The 23,879-nt window shown below is 43.6% G+C and overlaps 1 protein-coding gene across 2 annotated transcripts in view; it reads right to left on the bottom strand.

The window, feature by feature from the left end:
- SRP9 (signal recognition particle 9) overlaps positions 1 to 23,879 on the bottom strand; it is a 102,271-nt gene that overhangs the window by 35,338 nt on the left and 43,054 nt on the right. The window contains exons 1-2 of one of the 2 annotated variants that reach the window (XM_073673297.1): positions 21,103 to 21,360; positions 20,922 to 21,028 (exon numbers count right to left, since the gene is read on the bottom strand). The exons of the other annotated variant lie outside the window; for it this stretch is intronic. Coding sequence (XP_073529398.1) covers positions 20,922 to 21,028; positions 21,103 to 21,127 — 132 coding nt within the window. The 5' untranslated portion in view covers positions 21,128 to 21,360. Of the gene's footprint in view, positions 1 to 20,921; positions 21,029 to 21,102; positions 21,361 to 23,879 lie in introns of those variants that run through there. 2 annotated transcript variants of the gene reach the window in all.

Here is a 23,879-nt window from a genome sequence, read left to right as displayed (position 1 = left end):
TATACTTGTACATAGGAGCAGTATTATAGTAGTTATATTCTTGTACATAGGAGTAGTATTATAGTAGTTATATTCTTATACATATAGGGCAGTATTATAGTAGTTATATTCTTGAACAGAGGAGCAGTATTATAGTAGTTATATTCTTGTACATAGGAGCAGTATTATGTTATATTCTTGTACATAGGGGGCAGTATTATAGTAGTTATATTCTTGTACATGGGAACAGTATTATGTTAGTTATATTCTTGTACATAGGGGACAGTATTATAGTAGTTATATTCTTGTACATAGGGGCAGTATTATAGAAGTTATATTCTTGTACATAGGGGGCAGTATTATAGTAGTTTATATTCTTGTACATGGGAACAGTATTATGTTAGTTATATTCTTGTACATAGGGGACAGTATTATAGTAGTTATATTCTTGTACATAGGGGCAGTATTATAGAAGTTATATTCTTGTACATAGGACCAGTATTATAGTTATATTCTTGTACATAGGGGGCAGTATTATAGTAGATATATTCTTGTACATTGGAGCAGTATTATAATAGTTATATTCTTGTATATTGGAGCAGTATTATAGTAGTTATATTCTTATTCATAAGGGGTAGTATTATAGTAGTTATATTCTTGTACATGGGAGCAGTATTATAGTAGTTATATTATTGTATATAGGGGGCAGTATTATAGTAGTTATATTCTTGTACATAGGGGGCAGTATTATAGTAGTTATATTCTTGTACATGGGAACAGTATTATGTTAGTTATATTCTTGTACATAGTGGGCAGTATTATAGTAGTTATATTCTTGTACATAGGGGCAGTATTATAGAAATTATATTCTTGCACATAGGACCAGTATTATAGTTATATTCTTGTACATAGGGGGCAGTATTATAGTAGATATATTCTTGTACATTGGAGCAGTATTATAATAGTTATATTCTTGTACATTGGAGCAGTATTATAGTAGTTATATTCCTGTACATAGGGAGCAGTATTATAGTAGTTATATTCTTGTGCATAGGAGCAGAATTATAGTAGTTATATTCTTGTACACAGGAGCAGTATTATATTAGTTATATTCTTGTACATAGGGGCAGTATTATAGTAGTTATATTCCTGTACATAGGGGGCAGTATTATAGTAGTTATATTCTTGTACATAAGGGGCAGTATTATAGTAGTTCTATTCCTGTATATAGGGAGCAGTATTATAGTAGTTATATTCTTGTACATAGGAGCAGTATTATAGTAGTATATTCTTGTACATAGGGAGCAGTATTATAGTAGTTATATTCTTGTACATAGGAGCAGTATTATAGTAGTTATATTCTTGTACACAGGAGCAGTATTATATTAGTTATATTCTTGTACATAGGAGGCAGTATTATAGTAGTTATATTCTTGTACATAGGGACAGTATTATAGTAGTTATATTCTTGTACATAGAGGGCAGTATTATAGTAGTTATATTCTTTTGCATAAAGTCATAGTTTTACACAAAGTATTTTAAGCACCTGGACACAGATAAGTACAATCCATCATATCTAATCCATGAAGCATATGGCACATGTGATTTCTCACCCTCACCCTACAGCTGTATGACACGTACATTAATATTCTGTTCCCTTTTCCGCAATTTAAAGGTTATGTGTTTTCCTAATGTTGAATTTTATTAATCTATAGAGAGTTTTTTTCAGTTGATAATAAAAGTTTCTTCAATCCTTTTTTTTCCCAATTATCTTTGTATTTTCCTTTCTGTTTCCTCCACACTGAGCGTTTCCAGTTCACTCCTTAGTGGAAACATTTTTGGTGGCTTCTTGACAATGTACAGAACTGGCATACGTGTAGGATCAGTGTGTACTCCACCAGTGTTATCTGCTTCCATTGTGTCATCTACTGTAAAACTCTCAGAGAATCCTAAGACCTCATGTTAGGAAAGTTTATTAACCAAAATGTCTGCTACAAACCCTGCCAAACCTCCACTGCTCAGCTGCCCCATTCATGTAGCCATTGGTAGGACATTCTGGTGACATTAAGCAGTAGGGCTTCTGTGTCCATGGCATGATTATTCCCACTGTCCTTCTTCTTCTATAGTGGTCATGCTCCCACCCACTGTGTTCCCAGCTCTACTGCAGGAGGTGACACACCGTTGCTGCTGCTAAGGAGCCTTGTTTGAGCATGTGGGACATATATCTAGTGCATGTGATTTATGTGCCCTGGATGTGAGGGGTACATGTCTGACCTGCGGCATGTATCCAATGTGTGAATGGGGCATGTGTCCAGCATGAGTGGAGCCTGCGTATACTGTGTGTCCAGACTGCAAATTTGGTGCATGTGCCAACTATGGGACTGTGGGAACAGTATATATGGGATGTGACCTGAGTGTGATGGTCATGTGTGGCACTGGAGACTAGGGGGCACACAACAGGTCCCTTTGCCCCCTATGAGAAGACTATTACTATTAAAGGCTTGTGTTATTTTGGGGGCCCATTGGAGATTGTGCTTTGGGGCCCACAAGTTTCTGCTGTCCACTATGTGAGTTGTGTGTGTATGAAATGACCCCAGAGATTGAGGGGCACAAATGCTGTACATATCAAGTGTTCGATTGCTGCATGAATGCCAAGTATCCAGCATGAGTAGCTTAATGAAGAAATCCATGGCACTCCCTTTTCCTGGATTAAATTTTATCCCTTTATTATAAAGGTAAAGAAACTCCACAATTTGTCACACCCACAGGTGGTGCACGTGGTTTATGGACCCACTCTGCCACAGAGTCGGGCTTACCTAGGAAGGGGCATAGCTAAGCGGCTACCTGGTGTTCACTGGAGCTCCTCATGGTGGAGACAGACTGAGCTGCAGTTACCCGCCAGGTACCACTCCTAGGCAGTCCCCTGTACTCCAGCTGCCAATCACGCAGAGACGTGACCCAAGTCACTGACTAGCAGGATACGCAGATAGACTGACTGTATGGACAACTTGAATCTTGAAGATAGGTTCTTGTTCACACACGCAGTTATCAGGAAACGGTTAGGACCAGGGACTACAAACTCAGGACTGGCCGCACAGAGACCAAGGATTTGGGTATAGGTACCTTTTACGCGGTTTCTGGAATAGGATACCGCTGACGCAGTCACAGGAACACGGACAAACTATACTAGACTTATGGGAACACAGCATAACGGGAATAACTTTAACAGACTAAGAACGGGAGACCTGGCAACATACTGTTGCATGCATCAACAACACTAATACTAGACTATAGGGGTTGCACAGGCATCTCCCTGTTGGGGAGGGTGTCTATTATACAAGATGCATCCCAACTACTGGCTGGGAGACATCTTGCAGGTGTTCACTTTAACTAAATACCTCCCAGCTGTTAGCTGGGGGCATATTACCATAACGCACTGCCGGAACACAGTGTAGCGTGCACAAGAAAGGAGGAGGGTCACGAGGACGTTGCTTTGGCCAGAGTGGTGAGTATGCCGGCATCCCTGCATGGAGAGAGGAGGGGAACCATGCGGGGGTGCCAGTAACAGATGTTACATACATGAGGTAATGACGCTCCGAGACCTGTTTCACGTCTGATTTCGAGCCATGTAAGAAGTGCTGGATATGTGTGCATGTCTGTGGAATAAGTGGTGCACATTCGGCATGTGTCCAGTGGGTTGGTGGTTAGTGTGTCCCCTGGGGATGATACACAAGCATTCTTTACAGCCGCCTAAAATGCACTAAAATGCGGAGAGGCAAAAAAAAGTCTACGCTTGATAAGATCTTTGTACCGAGAGGAATAAGATCCACATAAATGATGTATCCGTGACTTGTTGCCGAGCTTTTTTGACGGAGGTCTCTGAGGAGTTTTAGTGTCTGTGGGGACGTTCTTGCTCATGAAAACGAAGACCGACCTGATACTTCTTGCTGCTGAGGTTTTGTTACTATTTTATCCAGTCTAGACAATCCTCTATGAGATGAACATCCTGGAATCCAGAATGATACATTGTAGGAGTGTATGTGCTGCTGATGTCTTTGTCTAGATTGGGTTCAACTGTAACAAACCTTCTGCTGTGAGAAGTCTTAGGTCCCCAGAGATTTTTAACCTCACTGGCAGCAAGTAAAGATCTTGATCATTGAAGAAAGGAAACATATTATGCACTTGTAGGTCCATAGGATGTCATCGATCTACTAGATATGGCAGAAGACAGTGATGGAAAGAAATGCCCCATCTGCAGAAAATGGGGGTCTAAGTATGGACCCTATCATTCAGCTTTGTACCGTAGACACCCCAGCCTTCGGGTAACTAGTATTTCACATTTAGTAACCAGATGTCGTCCACCAAAACTTTGCAGTCTATAATGTTCAGCAGGCATAAAAGGAGCCCCTGGGATCGGTCACGTATGGACATCTATGTCTCTGGAGGTTCCTAGGCCTGCAGGTTTATGGCCATGGGGGGAGGGCAGGGATTTCTCTGTATTTCCTCACAGTAATCCCACTGAAGAAGAACACAGTCATCTTCTCCCTATCTATTTTACTCACCTGCCGGCCCCCTACATTGCAATACACACCACCGGCCAATCAGAGGCCAATAACTAATGTTGGTGTGCCCGTCACAGGCAGCGCATGGCAATGACATCATGCGCTACTTGTGGCGAACACGCCAAAGTCAGCTGCCGGACGTGGAAGAGACACCGTACGTCGTGGTAGCTGAGAAGGGTAAGAAGAATCGTTTTTTTTTTTTTTTTAAATGTGTGGAAAAAAAAAGAGAATATTATACCAGGAAGGGGCCCAGGATGGGAGACATTACTATAGGAAGGGCCCATGAAGGGGGACTTTATACCAGGAAGAGGCCCAGGATGGGTGACATTATACCAGGAAGGGGTCCAGGATAGTGGACTTTGTTATTGAAAGGAGCCAGGTTGGGGGAGATTATTACAGGAAGGGACCAAGATGGGGGACATTATTATAGGAAGGGCCCATGAAGGGGGACATTATACCAGGAAGAGGCCCAGGATGGGGGACATTATACCAGGAAGGGGTCCAGGATGGGGGACATTATTATTGAAAGGAGCCAGGTTGGGGGAGATTATTACAGGAAGGGACCAAGATGTGGGACATTATACGAGGAAGGGCCCAGGATGGGGGACATTATTACAGTAAGGGGCAAATAGGGAGGACATTATTCCAAGAAGGGGCCAGGATGGGGGACATTATACCAGGTAGGACATTATTACAAGAACGGCCTAGGATGGGGGATATTATTACAGGAAGGGGCCAGGATGGGGGACATTATTAAATAAAGGGGCCTCAATGGGGAGCATTATACTAGGAAAGGGCCCAGTATAGGGGACATTATTACTGGAAGGGGCCAGGATGGGGGACATTATTACTGGAAGGGGCCAGGATGGGGGACATTATTACAAGAAGGGGCCAGGATGGGGGACATTATTACAGGATGGCACTGGGATAGGGGAGGGGTGCAGGACAGGGGACATTATTACAGTATGGCACCAGGTTGGACATCGTTACATGGAGGCCAAACACATGTCTTTATAGTATCTAGAACGCTATAAGGGCCCAAACAACATGGATGCAGGTGGGGGCCCAGGTCCAAATTTTGCATCGGGGCCCATCCGACTCTAGTTAGTCCACTCTCTCTCCCCATTGGGTCTCACAATGTAAGTTGCCTGTCAGTATATTTTTGGAGTATGGGAGGAAAGAACCCAGAGGAAACCCACACAAACACGGGGAGAACATACAAACGTTCTTGCTGATGTTGTCCTTGGTGGGATCCCTGTCTTGAATTGACATAACAGAGAATAATAGATCGCATGAACTATACAAAATATTAAGATAAGATAACATTTTGGTCCCTCTTTAATTATAGTAACCAGGCGGTAAGTTTAAGGCTGGCCATACGAATTACATGGCTGACAGCCATCTCAGCCAACACTCCCATACACAGGAGCACTCATTCAGCTGACAGAGGAGAGAAAGAAGAAAAAATTAAGAATTATGTGAACATAACCTGAACCAAGTAAGATGGAGCAGCAAGAGGAAAAAATATCTCTATGCGTTTCGCCACCAGTATGAGCTTCCTCAGGGGTAGAATGAGTAAGTGGAATAGTATGTCTCATATATGGTGATCAATAATCAAAACTATGCATAATAATTACCCATTGTATGTTGAGCAAGAGAAGGCATAGTCAGGATGCCACATGCCGGATCAGTGGGTTGCACATGTACAGAGACACAAAGCTTGGGGCTGGAAAATGAGAACTGCGCATGCGTGAAAATTGCAGAAATAGCTACCAAACTGACATGCGTGAGGCAAACAAAAGTGCAGGCGCACATGTAGGGATGATGAAAAACTGCATGCGCCGTTTTTATTTCCGAACGCCAAGCTTTGTGTCTTTGCGCGTGTGCAACCCACTGATCCCAGATGCGGCGTCAGAATATGCCTCCCCTTTCTCTACATAGAATTGGGTATTATTATGCATAGTTTTGATTAGTGATCACAATAATGAGACATACTATTCTACTTAGTCGTTCTGCCCCTGAGGAAGCCCATACTGGTGGCGAAACGAGTGGGCTTACTTTTTCCTCTTGCTGCTCCATATTACATAATGCATGTAAACATAGGAAGCAGTGTATTAAGGAGAACACACGTGTGGAATCATACACGTAAAAAGGAGCGTTTGCAAGAAACTTAGAAATGTCCAAGACAGGACATGTACAATGACGAACATAAAAGATAACATATAAAGTAGAAGAAAGAGACGCAAATGGAAACCACGAAAAACAACAAAAACTGGACAAACAAAAGTCGCAAATGCAAAAGTATATTACAAAGTTGCAGAAGAACTTTTTATCCACATCAAGACTACAACTCCCAGCAATCACTGAAAGCCATAAGTTGCATGTCTGGAGCTGTAGTTTCACAAGTGAAGTTTTCTGATTCTTGCAATCGAGACTGTGGCTGTCCCCAATGCTAAAACACTTTGGCCGGGGACCACCACAGGCGGTGGAGGGGTCCTACAAGAACAGTATATGTCCCTTCTATAGCTCAGTGCAGAGCGCCCTCTATGGTCAGTAAGTGTGAGATTAGCTCTTTGCCTTCCATTTATCTAATGGACAACACAAAGCTCCTTTTAAAGTGACAGTGACCCCCTTATCTTCGGGGGCCCCTGTGCAGCTGCCTCGATGGCACATTGGGTACGTCCACACCTGACTTTTAGGGGATCAGTGTATATAATGCATTTTATGGAGCCATAAAGTGTAAATATCATGTAAGTCACTAATAAACAGCGAGAAGGGGCGATGACGAATATGGCGGCACAACAATGAGAGCAGTCAGTGTTTCATGAAGGAGATGACATTATGTGAGTCAGGGAAAGTGCGGAAACCATATGTGCCCACATACAGCTGACAGATGGTGGTGGAGCCAGAGGTGCACAATGCCAAATATCCCCTCCCCCATTGTATAGTGCTGACTAAGCACGACTATCCGCCATATGCCGCAGATCAGACAGGACCTTCCCATAGAGGCAGATGAGCTCCATTCCATCTACTGGCTTCCATGGATTCTGAGGTTGTCTGAATTTGTTTGCTGTCCCCCATGCTTTACACTGCAGCTCACTTTTCAAGTGCTGGATGCTTGGAGTTAATTTTTCTAGACCCCCGATTCCATTATTTTCTATAACTTATAACATCTGTCCCAAAGGTAATAAGAAGAAAGTGCACCCAATTTTCACTCTTGGCGTCTGAGATCATTTGAATTTCACCTATAGGTTTTTCTCCCCTGTGCTTTACACTGCAGCTCCCCTTTCATTTGCTAGATTACTGGATATCCTTTGCCCCTTTTGAGAAAGGGCATTAATGCTATGATAAAAAGCTTCAAAGGACCATTTTGTGAACCCGAATTCCTTAATTTTCTATAACCTTTAACCCTTTTTTTCCTTACAGTTAATAAGAAATTCGTGCATTTGGCTGCGACTCGTGGAGTCTTAGGTAGTCTGTATTTCACTTGAATACGTCCCCTATGCTTTACACTGCAGCTCACCTTGATTATTGATTTTTTTTGGTCTTTTTTCCCCCTTTTTTTTGGATAGGGCTTATGTTGAGGTTCATCATGGGGTCCTAGGATTTCTGCGCACGTTCCCAAAGGGCTGATTTTCTAGAACCGGAATCCATAATTTTTCTTTAACCTTTGATCAATGTTCTATGATTCGCTCTTATGAGATTTCCTGAGAGACATCAGGAACGAATGTACGAGACCCCCAGCTGCCGCGCTCTTATGTAAGAATGTGGATGAGCTCATGTATGAAGCGGCGGCTCGTGTGCGGGATGGTTTTCATTTTACATGTCTCCATATGAGTGGGAAGAGCTGACTCACCGGCAGATTGTTTTTTTTATAGCTTGTATCATTAAAATAGCAACGATCGCTTCATCTTATATTCTCAGATGAGCTGAACCCGGTCCAGGATCCCCAGACGAGGCTCCAGCATTAAAGGGATCTTCTATTTTTTTTTTTGCAAATAAATCCTTGTACAATGAGTTCTGCAACTATTAAATATACTTTTTTAAAAGTTACAGCTTGGTGTCAGTGAATGGAAACCTTCTCACGCTGTAACCCGGCCATAGCTAATCCTGTTCTCGGATGAAAGGTGAATACACTTTGAGTGAAACAGCCCCAGACTGCAGACTGATACATTGTAGCGAACCAGCAGCGAGATCTGTGCAGCTGATTCATTACCGGATACAATTGTATCAGCGTAAGAATTTAAAAAAAAATAAAAAAGTTATGGCTCTTGGAAGAAAGGGAGGAAAAAAACAAAAGTACAAGAAAAGAAAAAATAAAAACCCATAGAGAAACCCACTTTCAAGATCTCAAACATTATTAATTATGTTTCATGGCTTCATACGTCTCACAGCTGAGGGCAGTGGTGTAACTAGAGTCCGATGGGCCCCGGTGTAGTGTAAAAATTTGGACTTGAGCCCCCATACTCCCACATGTTGGTCAGAGGTATTAGCCCTTGTAACGTTCTAGATTCTATAAAGATATGAAATAATATCCCCCATCCTAGCTGTTTGCTGTAATAATCTCCTCCATCCTCGGCCCCTTCCAGGAATAATGTCCCCCATCCCTGGCCCCTTCCAATAATAATGTTCTATCTTGGCCCCTTACAGTAATAATGTCCCAAATCCTGTACCCCTACCTGATATAATGCCCCAATCCTGGGTCCCTTCCTAGTACAATGTCTCAATCCTGGGTCCCTTTGTAGTATAATGCCTCAATCCTGGGTCCCTTCCTAATATAATGTCTCAATCCTGGGTCCCTTCCTAGTATAATGTTTCAATCCTGGGTCCCTTCCTAGTATAATGTCTCAATCCTGGGTCCCTTCCTGGTATAATGTCTCAATCCTGGGTCCCTTCCTAGTATAATGTCTCAATCCTGGGTCCCTTCCTAGTATAATGCCTCAATCCTGGGTCCCTTCCTAGTATAATGTCTCAATCCTTGGTCCCTTCCTAGTATAATGTCTCAATCCTAGGTCCCTTCCTAGTATAATGTCTCAATCCTGGGTCCCTTCCTAGTATAATGCCTCAATCCTGGGTCCCTTCCTAGTATAATGTCTCAATCCTGGGTCCCTTCCTAGTATAATGTCTCAATCCTGGGTCCCTTCCTAGTATAATGCCTCAATCCTGGGTCCCTTCCTAGTATAATGTCTCAATCCTGGGTCCCTTCCTAGTATAATGCCTCAATCCTGGGTCCCTTCCTAGTATAATGTCTCAATCCTGGGTCCCTTCCTGGTATAATGTCTCAATCCTGGGTCCCTTCCTGGTATAATGTCTCAATCCTGGGTCCCTTCCTGGTATAATGCCTCAATCCTAGGTCCCTTCCTGGTATAATGTCTCAATCCTAGGTCCCTTCCTGGTATAATGTCTCAATCCTGGGTCCCTTTGTAGTATAATGCCTCAATCCTGGGTCCCTTCCTAATATAATGTCTCAATCCTGGGTCCCTTCCTAGTATAATGTTTCAATCCTGGATCCCTTCCTAGTATAATGTCTCAATCCTGGGTCCCTTCCTGGTATAATGTCTCAATCCTGGGTCCCTTCCTGGTATAATGTCTCAATCCTGGGTCCCTTCCTAGTATTATGTCTCAATCCTGGGTTCCTTCCTAGTATAATGTCTCAATCCTGGGTCCCTTCCTAGTATAATGCCTCAATCCTGGGTCCCTTCCTAGTATAATGTCTCAATCCTGGGTCCCTTCCTAGTATAATGTCTCAATCCTAGGTCCCTTTCTAGTATAATGTCTCAATCCTGGGTCCCTTCCTAGTATAATGCCTCAATCCTGGGTCCCTTCCTAGTATAATGTCTCAATCCTGGGTCCCTTCCTAGTATAATGTCTCAATCCTGGGTCCCTTCCTAGTATAATGCCTCAATCCTGGGTCCCTTCCTAGTATAATGTCTCAATCCTGGGTCCCTTCCTGGTATAATGTCTCAATCCTGGGTCCCTTCCTGGTATAATGTCTCAATCCTGGGTCCCTTCCTGGTATAATGTCTCAATCCTGGGTCCCTTCCTGGTATAATGCCTCAATCCTAGGTCCCTTCCTGGTATAATGTCTCAATCCTAGGTCCCTTCCTGGTATAATGTCTCAATCCTGGGTCCCTTCCTAGTATAATGTCTCAATCTTGGGTCCCTTCCTAGTATAATGTCACAATCCTGGGTCCCTTCCTGGTATAATGTCTCAATCCTGGGTCCCTTCCTAGTATAATGTCTCAATCCTGGGTCCCTTCCTAGTATAATGTCTCAATCCTGGGTCCCTTCCTGGTATAATGCCCCCATTCTGGTGTAATGTCCAGAATCCTTGGCCCCTTTCTGGTATAATGCCCCCCATCCTAGTACAATGCCTTGGCCCCTTTCTGGTATAATGCCCCCCATCTTAATACAATGCCTCCCATCCTGGGCTCCTTCCTGGTATAATGTCCCCATTGTGGGGTAATGCCCCCAAAACTGGATCCCTTCCTCTATTCTCCAGCACATTTTAAAAAGGAACAAACAATTCTTCTAACCTTCCCCCGCACCCATGATGTGCAGCATCCTCTTCCATAGCAGGGAACCTGTGGGTCTCTGCACCATGATACATTGCAGTTGGATTAACATTCTGGAATTGGCGCTAATTCTGTTTTCATTTTTTAGTTCGACATTGTGAGCGCGGTTTCGGCTTTACAGAAGTTTTTGCTTAATTTATTATTTGCAACTTTTCAAAAAGTTGCAAAGTTTTTTGCACAAACTTTCTCCACTTTCATATGAGCGATTTCACGTGCGCCAGCAATTTTTTTGTGACATTGTAACTATTAAACCCTGTCCGCCTGCAGTCACCACTAGAGGGAGCTCTGCACTGAGTTCAGTACATCACAGTATATAGAAAGCTCTTTGGCTCCCTCTAGTGGTGGCTGCACTCTCGCAGAATTTCATGCTTTAAACTTGGCCATTTTTGACCTAGTGACAGGTCCTCTTTACACGTCTCTGCTGCTCTACTGGAAAATTGAAGCTCTGAATTGAAAAAAAATAGTGGTTTCCCCCTATAAAGATATATGATGAATGTATTGAATTTTCAACCTATTCCAATAACACAAAAAGAAGAACGGAAATTCATTGTAACGTCTAAATGTGCTTAGTCCTTTAAGGGGTTAAATCACTGTTTTTATTCAGTGATGTTCGGGCATATTGTTAGGATTATATTCAGGGCCTTAAATGGATAAAAAGCCCTACAACCCCCCGGACTCATAGACCTCCAGTGCGGCTCAGTGACCGGGGACCGGCGGTAACATCCGATCTCCCTGATTACTCGTCTACCTCAATCAAGAAATCCTATTTAGCATAAAGGTCTGTAATCAGGAGATTGGGGGTCCGGAGTCACTGCAATCTCTGATCAGCTGAAAGTGTAAAGGAGGGGGTGGGGCGGCTGCGGAGGTTGTCAGCCCCCGGGTCTCCATATGATTATGTCCTGATTCATCCGAAATAACATCAGGATCAAAGACGAGAAGCCGGACATTGGGGTTTATCAATAAGCACCAGCGACCACAAACTCATAGACGGATCTGCGCATACATGTGTCCCCCATGCTTTACAATGTTGTTGTTCTTTTTCAGATCAGTCAGCAGAAGTTTTCCAGAAAGCCTCCGCACATCGATGTTTACACGGACAGAATTACTGTAAACTATAAGCAATGACTCCATCAACGCCGAACTATTCATTTACACAAAGCGACCGGTGGCAATAATGGAGGAAGGTACCACCAACTGAACGCTGCGAACAATCTGTGATCGATTTACAGTTTACACAGAACGATGTGCTGCCAAAAATGATGCACTGCAGAGAACGATGCGCTGCCAAGAACGATGCGCTGCCGATAACAATGCGCTGCCGAGAACGATGCGCTGCCGAGAACGATGCGCTGCCGATAACAATGCGCTGCCGAGAACGATGCGCTGCCGAGAACGATGCGCTGCCGAGAACGATGCGCTGCTGAGAACAATGCGCTGCTGAGAACGATGCGCTGCTGAGAACGATGCGCTGCCGAGAACAATGCGCTGCTGAGAACAATGCGCTGCTGAGAACAATGCGCTGCTGAGAACGATGCGCTGCTGAGAACGATGCGCTGCCGAGAACGATGCGCTGCCGAGAACGATGCGCTGCCGAGAACGATGCACTGTCGAGAACGATGTGCTGCCGAGAAAGGTGCGCTGCCGAGAACGATGAGCTTTTATGCTGGACTAAAGATCATTTCGCTTGATGAACGAGTGTTTTACCTGTTTATTCTGTAAGATTATTGTGATTTAGAAATCTCATTCACTTTGCTGATAATATAAAATGCAATGTGTGAACAAGCCCTTCCTCTACTATGGGGGCACTGTACATTACTCTCCTATGGGGGCACTGCACCTTACTCTCCTATGAGGGCACTGCACCTTACTCTCCTATGGGGGCATTGTACCTTACTCTCCTATGGGGGCACTGTAGATTACTCTCCTATGGGGGCACTGTACCTTACTCTCCTATGGGGGCATTGTACCTTACTCTCCTATGGGGGCACTGTACCTTACTCTCCTATGGGGGCACTGTACCTTACTCTCCTATGGGGACACTGTACCTTACTCTCCTATGGGGGCACTGTACCTTACTCTCCTATGGGGGCACTGTACCTTACTCTCCTATGGGGTACTGTACTTTACTCTCCTATGGGGGCACTGTACATTACTCTCCTATGGGGGTACTGTGTCTTACTCTCCTATGGGGGCACTGTACCTTACTCTCCTATGGGGGCACTGTACATTACTCTCCTATGGGGGCACTGTACATTACTCTCCTATGGGGGCACTGTACCTTACTCTCCTATGGAGGCACTGTACCTTACTCTCCTATGGGGGCACTGTACATTACTCTCCTATGGGGGCACTGTACCTTACTCTCCTATGGGGGCACTGTACCTTACTCTCCTATGGGGGCACTGTACCTTACTCTCCTATGGGGGCACTGTACATTACTCTCCTATGGGGGCACTGTACCTTACTCTCCTATGGGGGCACTGTACATTACTCTCCTATGGGGGCACTGTACCTTACTCTCCTATGGGGGCACTGTACATTACTCTCCTATGGGGGCACTGTACCTTACTCTCCTATGGGGGCACTGTACCTTACTCTCCTATGGGGGCACTGTACGTTACTCTCCTATGGGGGCACTGTACCTTACTCTCCTATGGGGGCACTGTACCTTACTCTCCTATGGGGGCACTGTACTTTACTCTCCTATGGGGGCACTGTACCTTACTCTCCTATGGGGGCACTGTACCTTACTCTCCTATGGGGGCACTGTACCTTACTCTCCTATGGGGGCACTGTACATTACTCTCCTATGTGGGCACTGTGTCTTACTCTCTTATGGGGGCACTGTACCTTACTCTCCTATGGGGGCACTGTACTTTACTCTCTTATGGGGGCACTGTACCATACTCTCTTATGGGGGCACTGTACATTACTCTCCTATGGGGGCACTGTACCTTACTCTGCTATGGGGGCACTGTACCTTACTCTCTTATGGGGGCACTGTACATTACTCTCCTATGGGGGCACTGTACCTTACTCTCCTATGGGGGCACTGTACCTTACTCTCCTATGGGGGCACTGTACATTACTCTCCTATGGGGGCACTGTACCTTACTCTCCTATGGGGGCACTGTACCTTACTCTCCTATGGGGGCACTGTACTTTACTCTCCTATGGGGGCACTGTACCTTACTCTCCTATGGGGGCACTGTACCTTACTCTCCTATGGGGGCACTGTACCTTACTCTCCTATGGAGGCACTGTACATTACTCTCCTATGGGGGCACTGTGTCTTACTCTCTTATGGGGGCACTGTACCTTACTCTCCTATGGGGGCACTGTACTTTACTCTCTTATGGGGGCACTGTACCATACTCTCTTATGGGGGCACTGTACATTACTCTCCTATGGGGGCACTGTACCTTACTCTCCTATGAGGGCACTGTACCTTACTCTCCTATGGGGGCACTGTACCTTACTCTCCTATGGGGGCACTGTACCTTACTCTCCTATGGGGGCACTGTACATTACTCTCCTATGGGGGCACTGTGTCTTACTCTCTTATGGGGGCACTGTACCTTACTCTCCTATGGGGGCACTGTACTTTACTCTCTTATGGGGGCACTGTACCATACTCTCTTATGGGGGCACTGTACATTACTCTCCTATGGGGGCACTGTACCTTACTCTCCTATGGGGGCACTGTACCTTACTCTCTTATGGGGGCACTGTACATTACTCTCCTATGGGGGCACTGTACCTTACTCTCCTATGGGGGCACTGTACCTTACTCTCCTATGGGGGCACTGTACATTACTCTCCTATGGGGGCACTGTACCTTACTCTCCTATGGGGGCACTGTACCTTACTCTCCTATGGGGGCACTGTACCTTACTCTCCTATGGGGGCACTGTACCTTACTCTCCTATGGGGGCACTGTACCTTACTCTCCTATGGGGGCACTGTACATTACTCTCCTATGGGGGTACTGTGTCTTACTCTCTTATGGGGGCACTGTACCTTACTCTCCTATGGGGGCACTGTACTTTACTCTCTTATGGGGGCACTGTACCATACTCTCTTATGGGGGCACTGTACATTACTCTCCTATGGGGGCACTGTACCTTACTCTCCTATGAGGGCACTGTACCTTACTCTCCTATGGGGGCACTGTACCTTACTCTCCTATGGGGGCACTGTACCTTACTCTCCTATGGGGGCACTGTACATTACTCTCCTATGGGGGCACTGTGTCTTACTCTCTTATGGGGGCACTGTACCTTACTCTCCTATGGGGGCACTGTACTTTACTCTCTTATGGGGGCACTGTACCATACTCTCTTATGGGGGCACTGTACATTACTCTCCTATGGGGGCACTGTACCTTACTCTCCTATGGGGGCACTGTACCTTACTCTCTTATGGGGGCACTGTACCATACTCTCTTATGGGGGCACTGTACATTACTCTCCTATGGGGGCACTGTACCTTACTCTCCTATGGGGGCACTGTACCTTACTCTCTTATGGGGGCACTGTACCATACTCTCTTATGGGGGCACTACGCCATTTCCTGTTCCTCCTATTTTTTAGCTCAGACTGTGATATGTAGAACAAACAGTTTTCAATTCTCCTCGCAAAAAAAATGAAAGTTGCAGTAGCACCTGCAACCATCAGGTGTCAGCGTTCTCTCTTTCCCTTTTACACCAGGTTCGGTTTTGTGCTATTCTAGGGCAGGATGTGGAGTGAAAACGATGACCTAGGATCACATGAGGGCTGATACATCACGATATGGCGATTCTCCAGCATTGCCCCAAAGTTGCAAAGCTTTTTAACAAACGTTCTCCACTTTCATGTGAGCGATTTCTTGTGCGCCAGCATTTTTTTTGTGACATTTTGCAAAATGTGCGACTTTTTGTACTAAAAAGTCACAAAAAAAAAGTTAAAGACAAAATAAGATGATTCTTCACATTGGGCAAAATTCAAGCAATGACCACAAGACAAAAAAAAAAAGAAAAGGGACTTAAAAACCCCACAAGTGAAGAATTGGGGCCAAACTGTATTAGAAAGTTACAGACCTTTATAAATATAGCAGAAAAGAATGCTAAGTTAAAAAACAGTGTCAGGGGCCCTTTAAATGTCTCCCTGCTGACTGCTGGGTGCTATTTTCATGCAGGGCTCCTGTGTATCCCACAGATGACAAGGAGAGGCCATGTCTCATCCACATAGCAGACATAACTGGACATTCCTACCCTCCGTACACAAGGATCTGTGAGTCTCACCAAGGAGTCGATGGGGGGGGATGAGTGTCGCACATAGTTTACTGATATCCGGCCCCCTGTATATATGAGAACATCACGTCCGTCCTATGACTTATGCATGGGTAAAATTCACACATAGTTTCATGTTCCCTCTTCACACAATGAGTGCCTAAGGGGGCCTATCGGCCCTATTACCAGATTATACTGTATGGTGATTTTGTTCCGGGGTCCAGGACCCCCCATCTTCCTATAGTGACATACAAAGTGACCCCCTTACTTTTCAATGACTATCAATTTCATGGTTGCCTATTCATTAGGCGGGGGTACTGTTTCTTGTTGGGGAGACTGAACCATGCAATGCTTCCTGGGAGAAAAGGTATGCAGATTAGCTCTCATGCAGAATGAAACTAGCGCCACCTACTGGAGGCAGCTACCCCATCAGGCATTGACTTTCAGCTAATTCCACCTGAGTTTCTTTCCTTTGAAAGGTGCTAAAAAGGACATTTGAGGCTTAAGTCTTATCCCACATTATTGGGGGGTCTCAGGAGTGGAACCCCTGATGCTCAGTTAACTATCAGTGTATAATTTATATATTGTATGATTTACATCCACAGGCTACAGATCTAATATTTATCTCAGCTTGAGGGTTTGTTATAAATGTATTAAAAAAATAGATTTTTACTCTGGTCTGTGTATTTCAATCAGTCCCCTGATGAAGCTTGATGCGAAACGCTTGGTGAGAATGTCTCATTACTACTATATATGAATTTTATCTTATTCATAATTCCTCCCTTTCATTATTTTCTACTTTACTATACTATGAGGTGTACTACAAGAGTTAGGTACCGTCCCGATTGGGGTATACCTTGTCGTGGTAGGATGGCTTTTACATATTTTTGATCAAAACAATGTTAACTAAGTCCCCTATGTTATTTATATGTCGTATTACTAGTTATTTACTTACTACAGGGTGTTTCCTGATTTTATTTTTATCTTGGGTTTTGCTTGTTAAATGGCCACTGTGTGAATGCACACCTATGCATTGCACTTATAACAACATATGGTCTTGCTAAAAAAAATTTGTGTGTGTTTTGGTCCCGAGGCTACAGACCTAATACTTGTCTCAGCTTTAGGATTTGCTACAGTTGCACCCAAAAAAATTATTTTTACCCTGTTCTGTGTATTTTAATGGATCCCCTGACGAAGCTTGTTACAAAACGTGAATCAGGTGTGCTTTCTCTTGGTGAAAATGAATCATTATCACTATGTATGCACTTTATCTTATATATAATTCCTCCTTTTCATTATTCTCTATATATCCCTCTGTGCATTGTAAATCCAGGGGCTCTTGAACATCTTCTGAGTTTCCATTTCTAATGCAGAGTTTTATTACAATTCTTACTAAATGCAGTATTTATATAAAAGGCTTAGGCTTATCTAGTTTCTACATAATTCATTGTATGTTAAATAATAATAATTATTCAACAAAAAGTAATTTTTATTTTTATTATTGTATGAATAAAAAGTGATTTTTATTACATATTTTATATCAATAAAAAGTTTTGTGTATTTATTTTTATCGTTATGTATCAATATAAAGTGATTTTTTTTTATCTTTATTATTTATCAATAAAAAGTGATCTTTTTAACTTTTATTATTATGTATTGATGAAAAGTGTACAATATTCATTTTTATTATATATCAATAAAAAGGGATTTTTTTTATTATTATTATGTATCAATAAAAGTTATTTATTTTTATTATGTACCAATAAAAAGTGATATTTTTAATTTTTATCATTATTATGTATTGATGAAAAGTGTATTCATTTTTATTATATATCAATAAAAAGGGATTTTTTTATTATTATGTATCAATAAAGTTTTTTATTTTTATTATGTACCAATAAAAAGTGATATTTTTAACTTTTATCATTATTATGTATTGATGAAAAGAGTTTTTTATTTTTATTATTATGTACCAATAAAAAGTTGTTTTTTTGCTTTTATTATTATTATGTATTGATGAAAAGTGTTTTCATTTTTATTACTATGTATCAATAAAAAGTGATTTTTTTTATTATGTATCAATAAAAAGTGATTTTTTTTTTATTATGTATCAATAAAAAGTGATACTTTTTAACTTTTATTATTATGTATTGATGAAAAGTATTTTTCTTTTAATTTTTATTATGATGTATCAATAAAGTTATTTTTTTTATTATCTATTGATAAAAAGTTGTTTTTTGTTTTTCTTACTGTTTGAGCTCTGCATATTTTTTGCAGATATTTTTTACAATTGTATCCAATCTAGACAATCCTCTGTACATTTTACATGCACTGATACATTGTAGCAAACTATCAGGAGAGATTTGTGCTGCTGACGTGTTTCGCTCACAGAGCATTGTCTAAACTGGATACAATAGTAACAAACACCCAACTCTTATTTGGGAATTTTTTGGGCACCGGGGCCTGGATGGCCTCTGCACCCCCTTATAGCTGCCCCCCTAACGCTGCCCCTATGTGTCCATTATAGGGGAATATAAAATAGAAGCATTAAAAAAAAATGCCGGATCACAAGTTCTGTTTCCAAATTTGGGAAGATGAAGACGAGGTGTGTGGTCACGTCCATGGATATTAGGAAAGAGGCCACATCAGACGATGAAACAATTCGCATCACCTCAGTATATAAAAGGCAGCTGATTACACACGGGATAGGAATCCCTGGCTGGGCGCAGGACGGGCCGCCGTCGCCGGCGGTGCGGAGGGGACATGGGGCTGCCAACGTTTTTCCATGTTTATCTAATCTTCCCCGCTGACTCCATCACACATTCCAGTCCGGAGCTCCAAGTTTAAAAATACAGAATCCACCGCCCCCCGCAGAGTCCCATGGCTTCTATTACACGCAGCCATGGAGGAGGGACCACTTTAATACTTCCTTCAATTCTGTACAATGGGGTCTTTTACCAAAGGTCCCCCTTTAAATAGGGATGACACCTTTATTATACTGATATACAGGGTGCCGGGGTCTTCTGCAGACAGCGGTCACATCGGTTCCCGTCCAGTGAACTTTATAAGCCAGTTCATGGCATATAGATATCATAGAGCCCAGGGGTCCCAAGTGGGGCCCCCCATTTATGAGCCAGAATGGAGAGCTGCTTGCAAAGAGCTTTTCTATGTAGGTGGCCTGAAAACACGTACAACTAAGGGTCCCTGTGCATAAGCAATTTACATCTCGCATCTTATCAGAATAAAACGGATGGATGGCCAAAATATCCCAGGTGGTCTCGGGCAGTGAGGAGATTTATGGTTGAATTTATGGTGGTCTAGGACAGTGAAAGGGTTAATAACAATATACCTGGTGGTCTAGCGCAGCAATGAAGATAATGGTAGAATTGCTTGATATCCAAGACAGTAAATGGACTTACATCCCTGGGGGTCTATGATTTACATTCCTGGTAGTCTAAGGTAGTAAAGGGGTCTATGATTTACATCCCTGGTGGTCTAGGGTAGTAAAGGGGTCTATGGTTTACATCCCTGGTGGTCTAGTGTAGTAAAGGGGTCTATGGTTTACATCCCTGGTTGTGCAGGGAAGTAAAGAGGTCTATGGTTTACATCCCTGGTTGTGCAGGGTAGTAAAGGGGTCTATAGTTTACATCCCTGGTGGTCTAGTGTAGTAAAGGGGTCTATGGTTTACATCCCTGGTGGTCTAGTGTAGTAAAGGGGTCTATGGTTTACATCCCTGGTGGTCTAGTGTAGTAAAGGGGTCTATGGTTTACATCCCTGGTGGTCTAGTGTAGTAAAGGGGTCTATGGTTTACATCACTGGTGGTTTAGGGTAGTAAAGGGGTCTATGGTTTACATCCCTGGTGGTTTAGGGTAGTAAAAGGGTCTATGGCTGCATCCCTGGTGGTCTAGGATCGTTAAAGGGTTTATGATTACATTCCTGGTGGTCTAGGGTAGTGAAGGTGTTTGTGGTTGCATTTTTGGTGGTGTAGGGTAATGAAGAGGGTAATGGCTACATTCTTGGAGGTCTGTGTCAGTGAAGGGCTTTCTGGTCGTCTTAGTTTAGTGAAGAAGCTTATGGTAACATTTTTGGTCAAGGGTAGTGAAGGATTTCGGAATTAAATCCCTGATGATTTGAAGGGATTTATGTCTACATTTCTGGTGCTTTAGGGCAGTTAAAGGGCTTATGGTTACATCCCTGGTGGGCTAGGGCAGTGGTTAGACTAAAGGTAGATTTGCTTGTGATCTAGAGCAATAAGGGAACTTATGTTGTCAATACTCACTCACCGTCTCTAGACCACCAGGGATATTTCTGATATGCCAGGATAGTGAATGGGGTAATACTAACATACTTATTGGTGTAGGGCATAGAAGGGGTTAATAATACAACCGTATAAGAGTTTGAGCAGTTAGAGAAGCAGCATGGTTGCCCCCTGCCACGTCGGGGCCCCTCCGCTATGTATTTACTCCTGATCAGAACCTCACATATTAGATCTCCCTTTACGGGAATTTCCGGCATCTAATGGTCACCATTCCTCACCTCCTCTGCTCCAGGGAACTTATGGCCGACCGTAACTTCCAGGGTAATGAGGTTAGTGTCATCCGGCTTGGTCCGCACAGAGCTGGAAAGGCGTTCCTGATCATCATCTGATATGTGAATAAAGGGAAAATAAATATTCCTTAAGGAAATGTTGTAATAAACAGATAAAAGCAGAATTTACCCTGGAAAGTCCAAATCCAGCTCATCCAGATATTAATGGGATTGTGCAGCACCTACGAAAAATCCTTCTCAGAAAGAACCCCCAATGTGCTTGTCTTGGTGCTGGGAGTCCAAGACATCAGCTGTGATCTGCAGAGGGACCCGGCAGCAAGTGTTACGTTCCTCTGCAGCGCCTCCATGGGGGAAATGTCGTGTTACATGGTGCCCATTAACATCAATAGGGTGTCAATGGTGTTCAGAGCAAGAGACGCTCCATAGCAAAAGACGGTCCACAGGAAGAGACGTTCCAGAGCAAGAGACGTTCCAGAGCAAGAGACGTTCCAGAGCAAGAGACGTTCCAGAGCAAGAGACGTTCCAGAGCAAGAGACGGTCCACAGGAAGAGACGTTCCAGAGCAAGAGACGTTCCAGAGCAAGAGACGGTCCACAGGAAGAGACGTTCCAGAGCAAGAGACGTTCCAGAGCAAGAGACGTTCCAGAGCAAGAGACGTTCCAGTGCAAGAGACATTCCAGTGCAAGAGACATTCCAGTGCAAGAGACACTCCAGTGCAAGAGACATTCCAGTGCAAGAGACACTCCAGTGCAAGAGACACTCCAGGGCAAGAGACATTCCTCAGCAAGGGACACTCCTCAGCAAGGGACACTCCACTACAAAAGATACTCCAGAGCAAAAGATACTCCAGAGCAAGAGACATTCCTCAGCAAAAGAAATTCCTCATCAAGAGACACTCCAGAGCAAGAGACACTTCAGAGCAAGAGACACTCCAGAGCAAGAGACACTCCAGGGCAAGAGACACTCCACAGCAAGGGACATTCCTGAGCTAGGGACACTCCACTACAAGAGATACTCCAGAGCGAGAGATACTCCAGAGCAAGAGACACTCCAGAGCAAGAGACATTCCTCAGCAAGAGAAATTCCTCAGCAAGAGACACTCCAGAGCAAGAGACACTCCACTGCAAGAGATACTCCATTGCAAGGGATGCTCCAGATCAAGAAACACTCCATAACTAGGGACACTCCAGAGCCAGAGACACTCCACAGCAAGAGACAATCCACAGCAAGAGACACTCCACAGCAAGAGATACTTCACAGCAAGAGATACTTCACAGCAAGAGACACCCGGCAGCAAGAGACACTCCACAGCAAGAGAAACTCCAACGCAAGAGATGCTCCACAGCAAGAGACAATCCACAGCAAGAGATGCTTAACAGCAAGAGACACTCCACAGCAAGAAATGCTCCACAGTAAGAGACTCTCTAGAGCAAGGGACAATCCAGAGCAACGGACACTCCAGAGCAAGAGATGCTGCACAGCAAGAGATACTCCACAGCAAGACACGCTCCACAGCAAGAGACACTCCACAGCAAGAGATACTCCACAGCAAGAGATGCTCCACAGCATGAGACGCTCCAAAGCAAGGGACCCTCCAGAGAAAGGGACACTGCAAAGCAAGAGATGCTCCCGAGCAAGAGACACTTCAGAGCAGGAGACGCTCCAGAGCAGGAGACACTCAAGAGCAGTAGACACTCCACAGCAAGAGACGCTCCAGAGGAGGAGACACTCAACAGCAAGAACCACTCCACAGCAAGAGACACTCCACCGCAAGAGATACTCCACAGCAAGAGATGCTCCAGAGGAGGAGACACTCAACAGCAAGAACCACTCCACAGCAAGAGACACTCCACCGCAAGAGATACTCCACAGCAAGAGATGCTCCAGAGCAAGAGACGCTCCAGAGCAGAAGACACTCCACAGCAAGAGACACTCCAGAGCAAGCCCCAATGTCCTTTTATAAACAGATCTGACTACAGCAGCTTGTTAACAGTTTCCAGGTAATAATTAGAAATCTTTTGTCACTAAGTTAAAACAAACTAAAAAAACCATATGAAAGCAATAAAGACTCAGCCATGACGCTAAATAATTTCAATGGTGGTGGTAAATCGAGCAGGATGGCAATCAGGTGAGGAGCCAATTTCCTGTTTTAAACAGATCTGTCAGCAGCAGCTTGTTGACAGTTTCCAGGTAGGTTCACGCTGTGTAAAAACAATCCGAAAAACATATGACAGCAATGAAAACCTGACCATGGCTGTAAATAAATTCAGTGATGGCGGTGAGCCAAGCAGGACGGCAGTCAGGTGTGCAGCGAATGTGCGTCTTCGGTGTGTCCACATGACGTATTTTTCATATCCACTTGGTTTTCCAAGAGGAAGACACTTCAGGACACGTCGGCTTTGTTTTCTGATGCACCATTTGTTGCATCTCCTTGTTCATTTTTATTCATAATTTTTTAGACTCAATGGGTTTTTTGAGCATTTTTCCATCATTTTTTAGTGGTCTTTTGTACTGACATTTTCTAGTCTTTTCATGCTTTTCTTTCCATTTTACAATGAATAAACCGCTAGCAGTTTCTGAAGCGAAAAAGCAGAGAATACGCTCAACAAGACGCCCAAGCTTCTTCCGTACGTCTTCTGAGACTTTCCATTGACTTGTGCTGTAATGAACAGAGAGTCTTCAGAGTGGAAAACGCCTGAAACAGACATTGTGTGCACATACCCTTAAACATATTTGTCAACAGCAGCTTGCTGATAGTTTCCAGGTAGGTTCCCACTGAGTAAAAAGAGAAAAAAAAAACGAAAAAATGTTTATAAAATCAATAAAAAAACAGAGATAGGAAGATGCATTGTGATAGAGCTTCTCTTATGTAACGGCTTCTTACAGATCATAGATATAACGTTTCCTAATGTGAACCAGATGCCTGAAAGTAACAGAAAATGTATCC

This window comes from Phyllobates terribilis, unplaced genomic scaffold (genome assembly GCF_046119375.1).
Source record: "Phyllobates terribilis strain yellow unplaced genomic scaffold, ASM4611937v1 Scaffold_3__8_contigs__length_932513732, whole genome shotgun sequence".
Taxonomy (NCBI): Eukaryota; Metazoa; Chordata; class Amphibia; order Anura; family Dendrobatidae; genus Phyllobates; species Phyllobates terribilis.
This window is presented reverse-complemented; position numbering and strand designations above follow the sequence as displayed.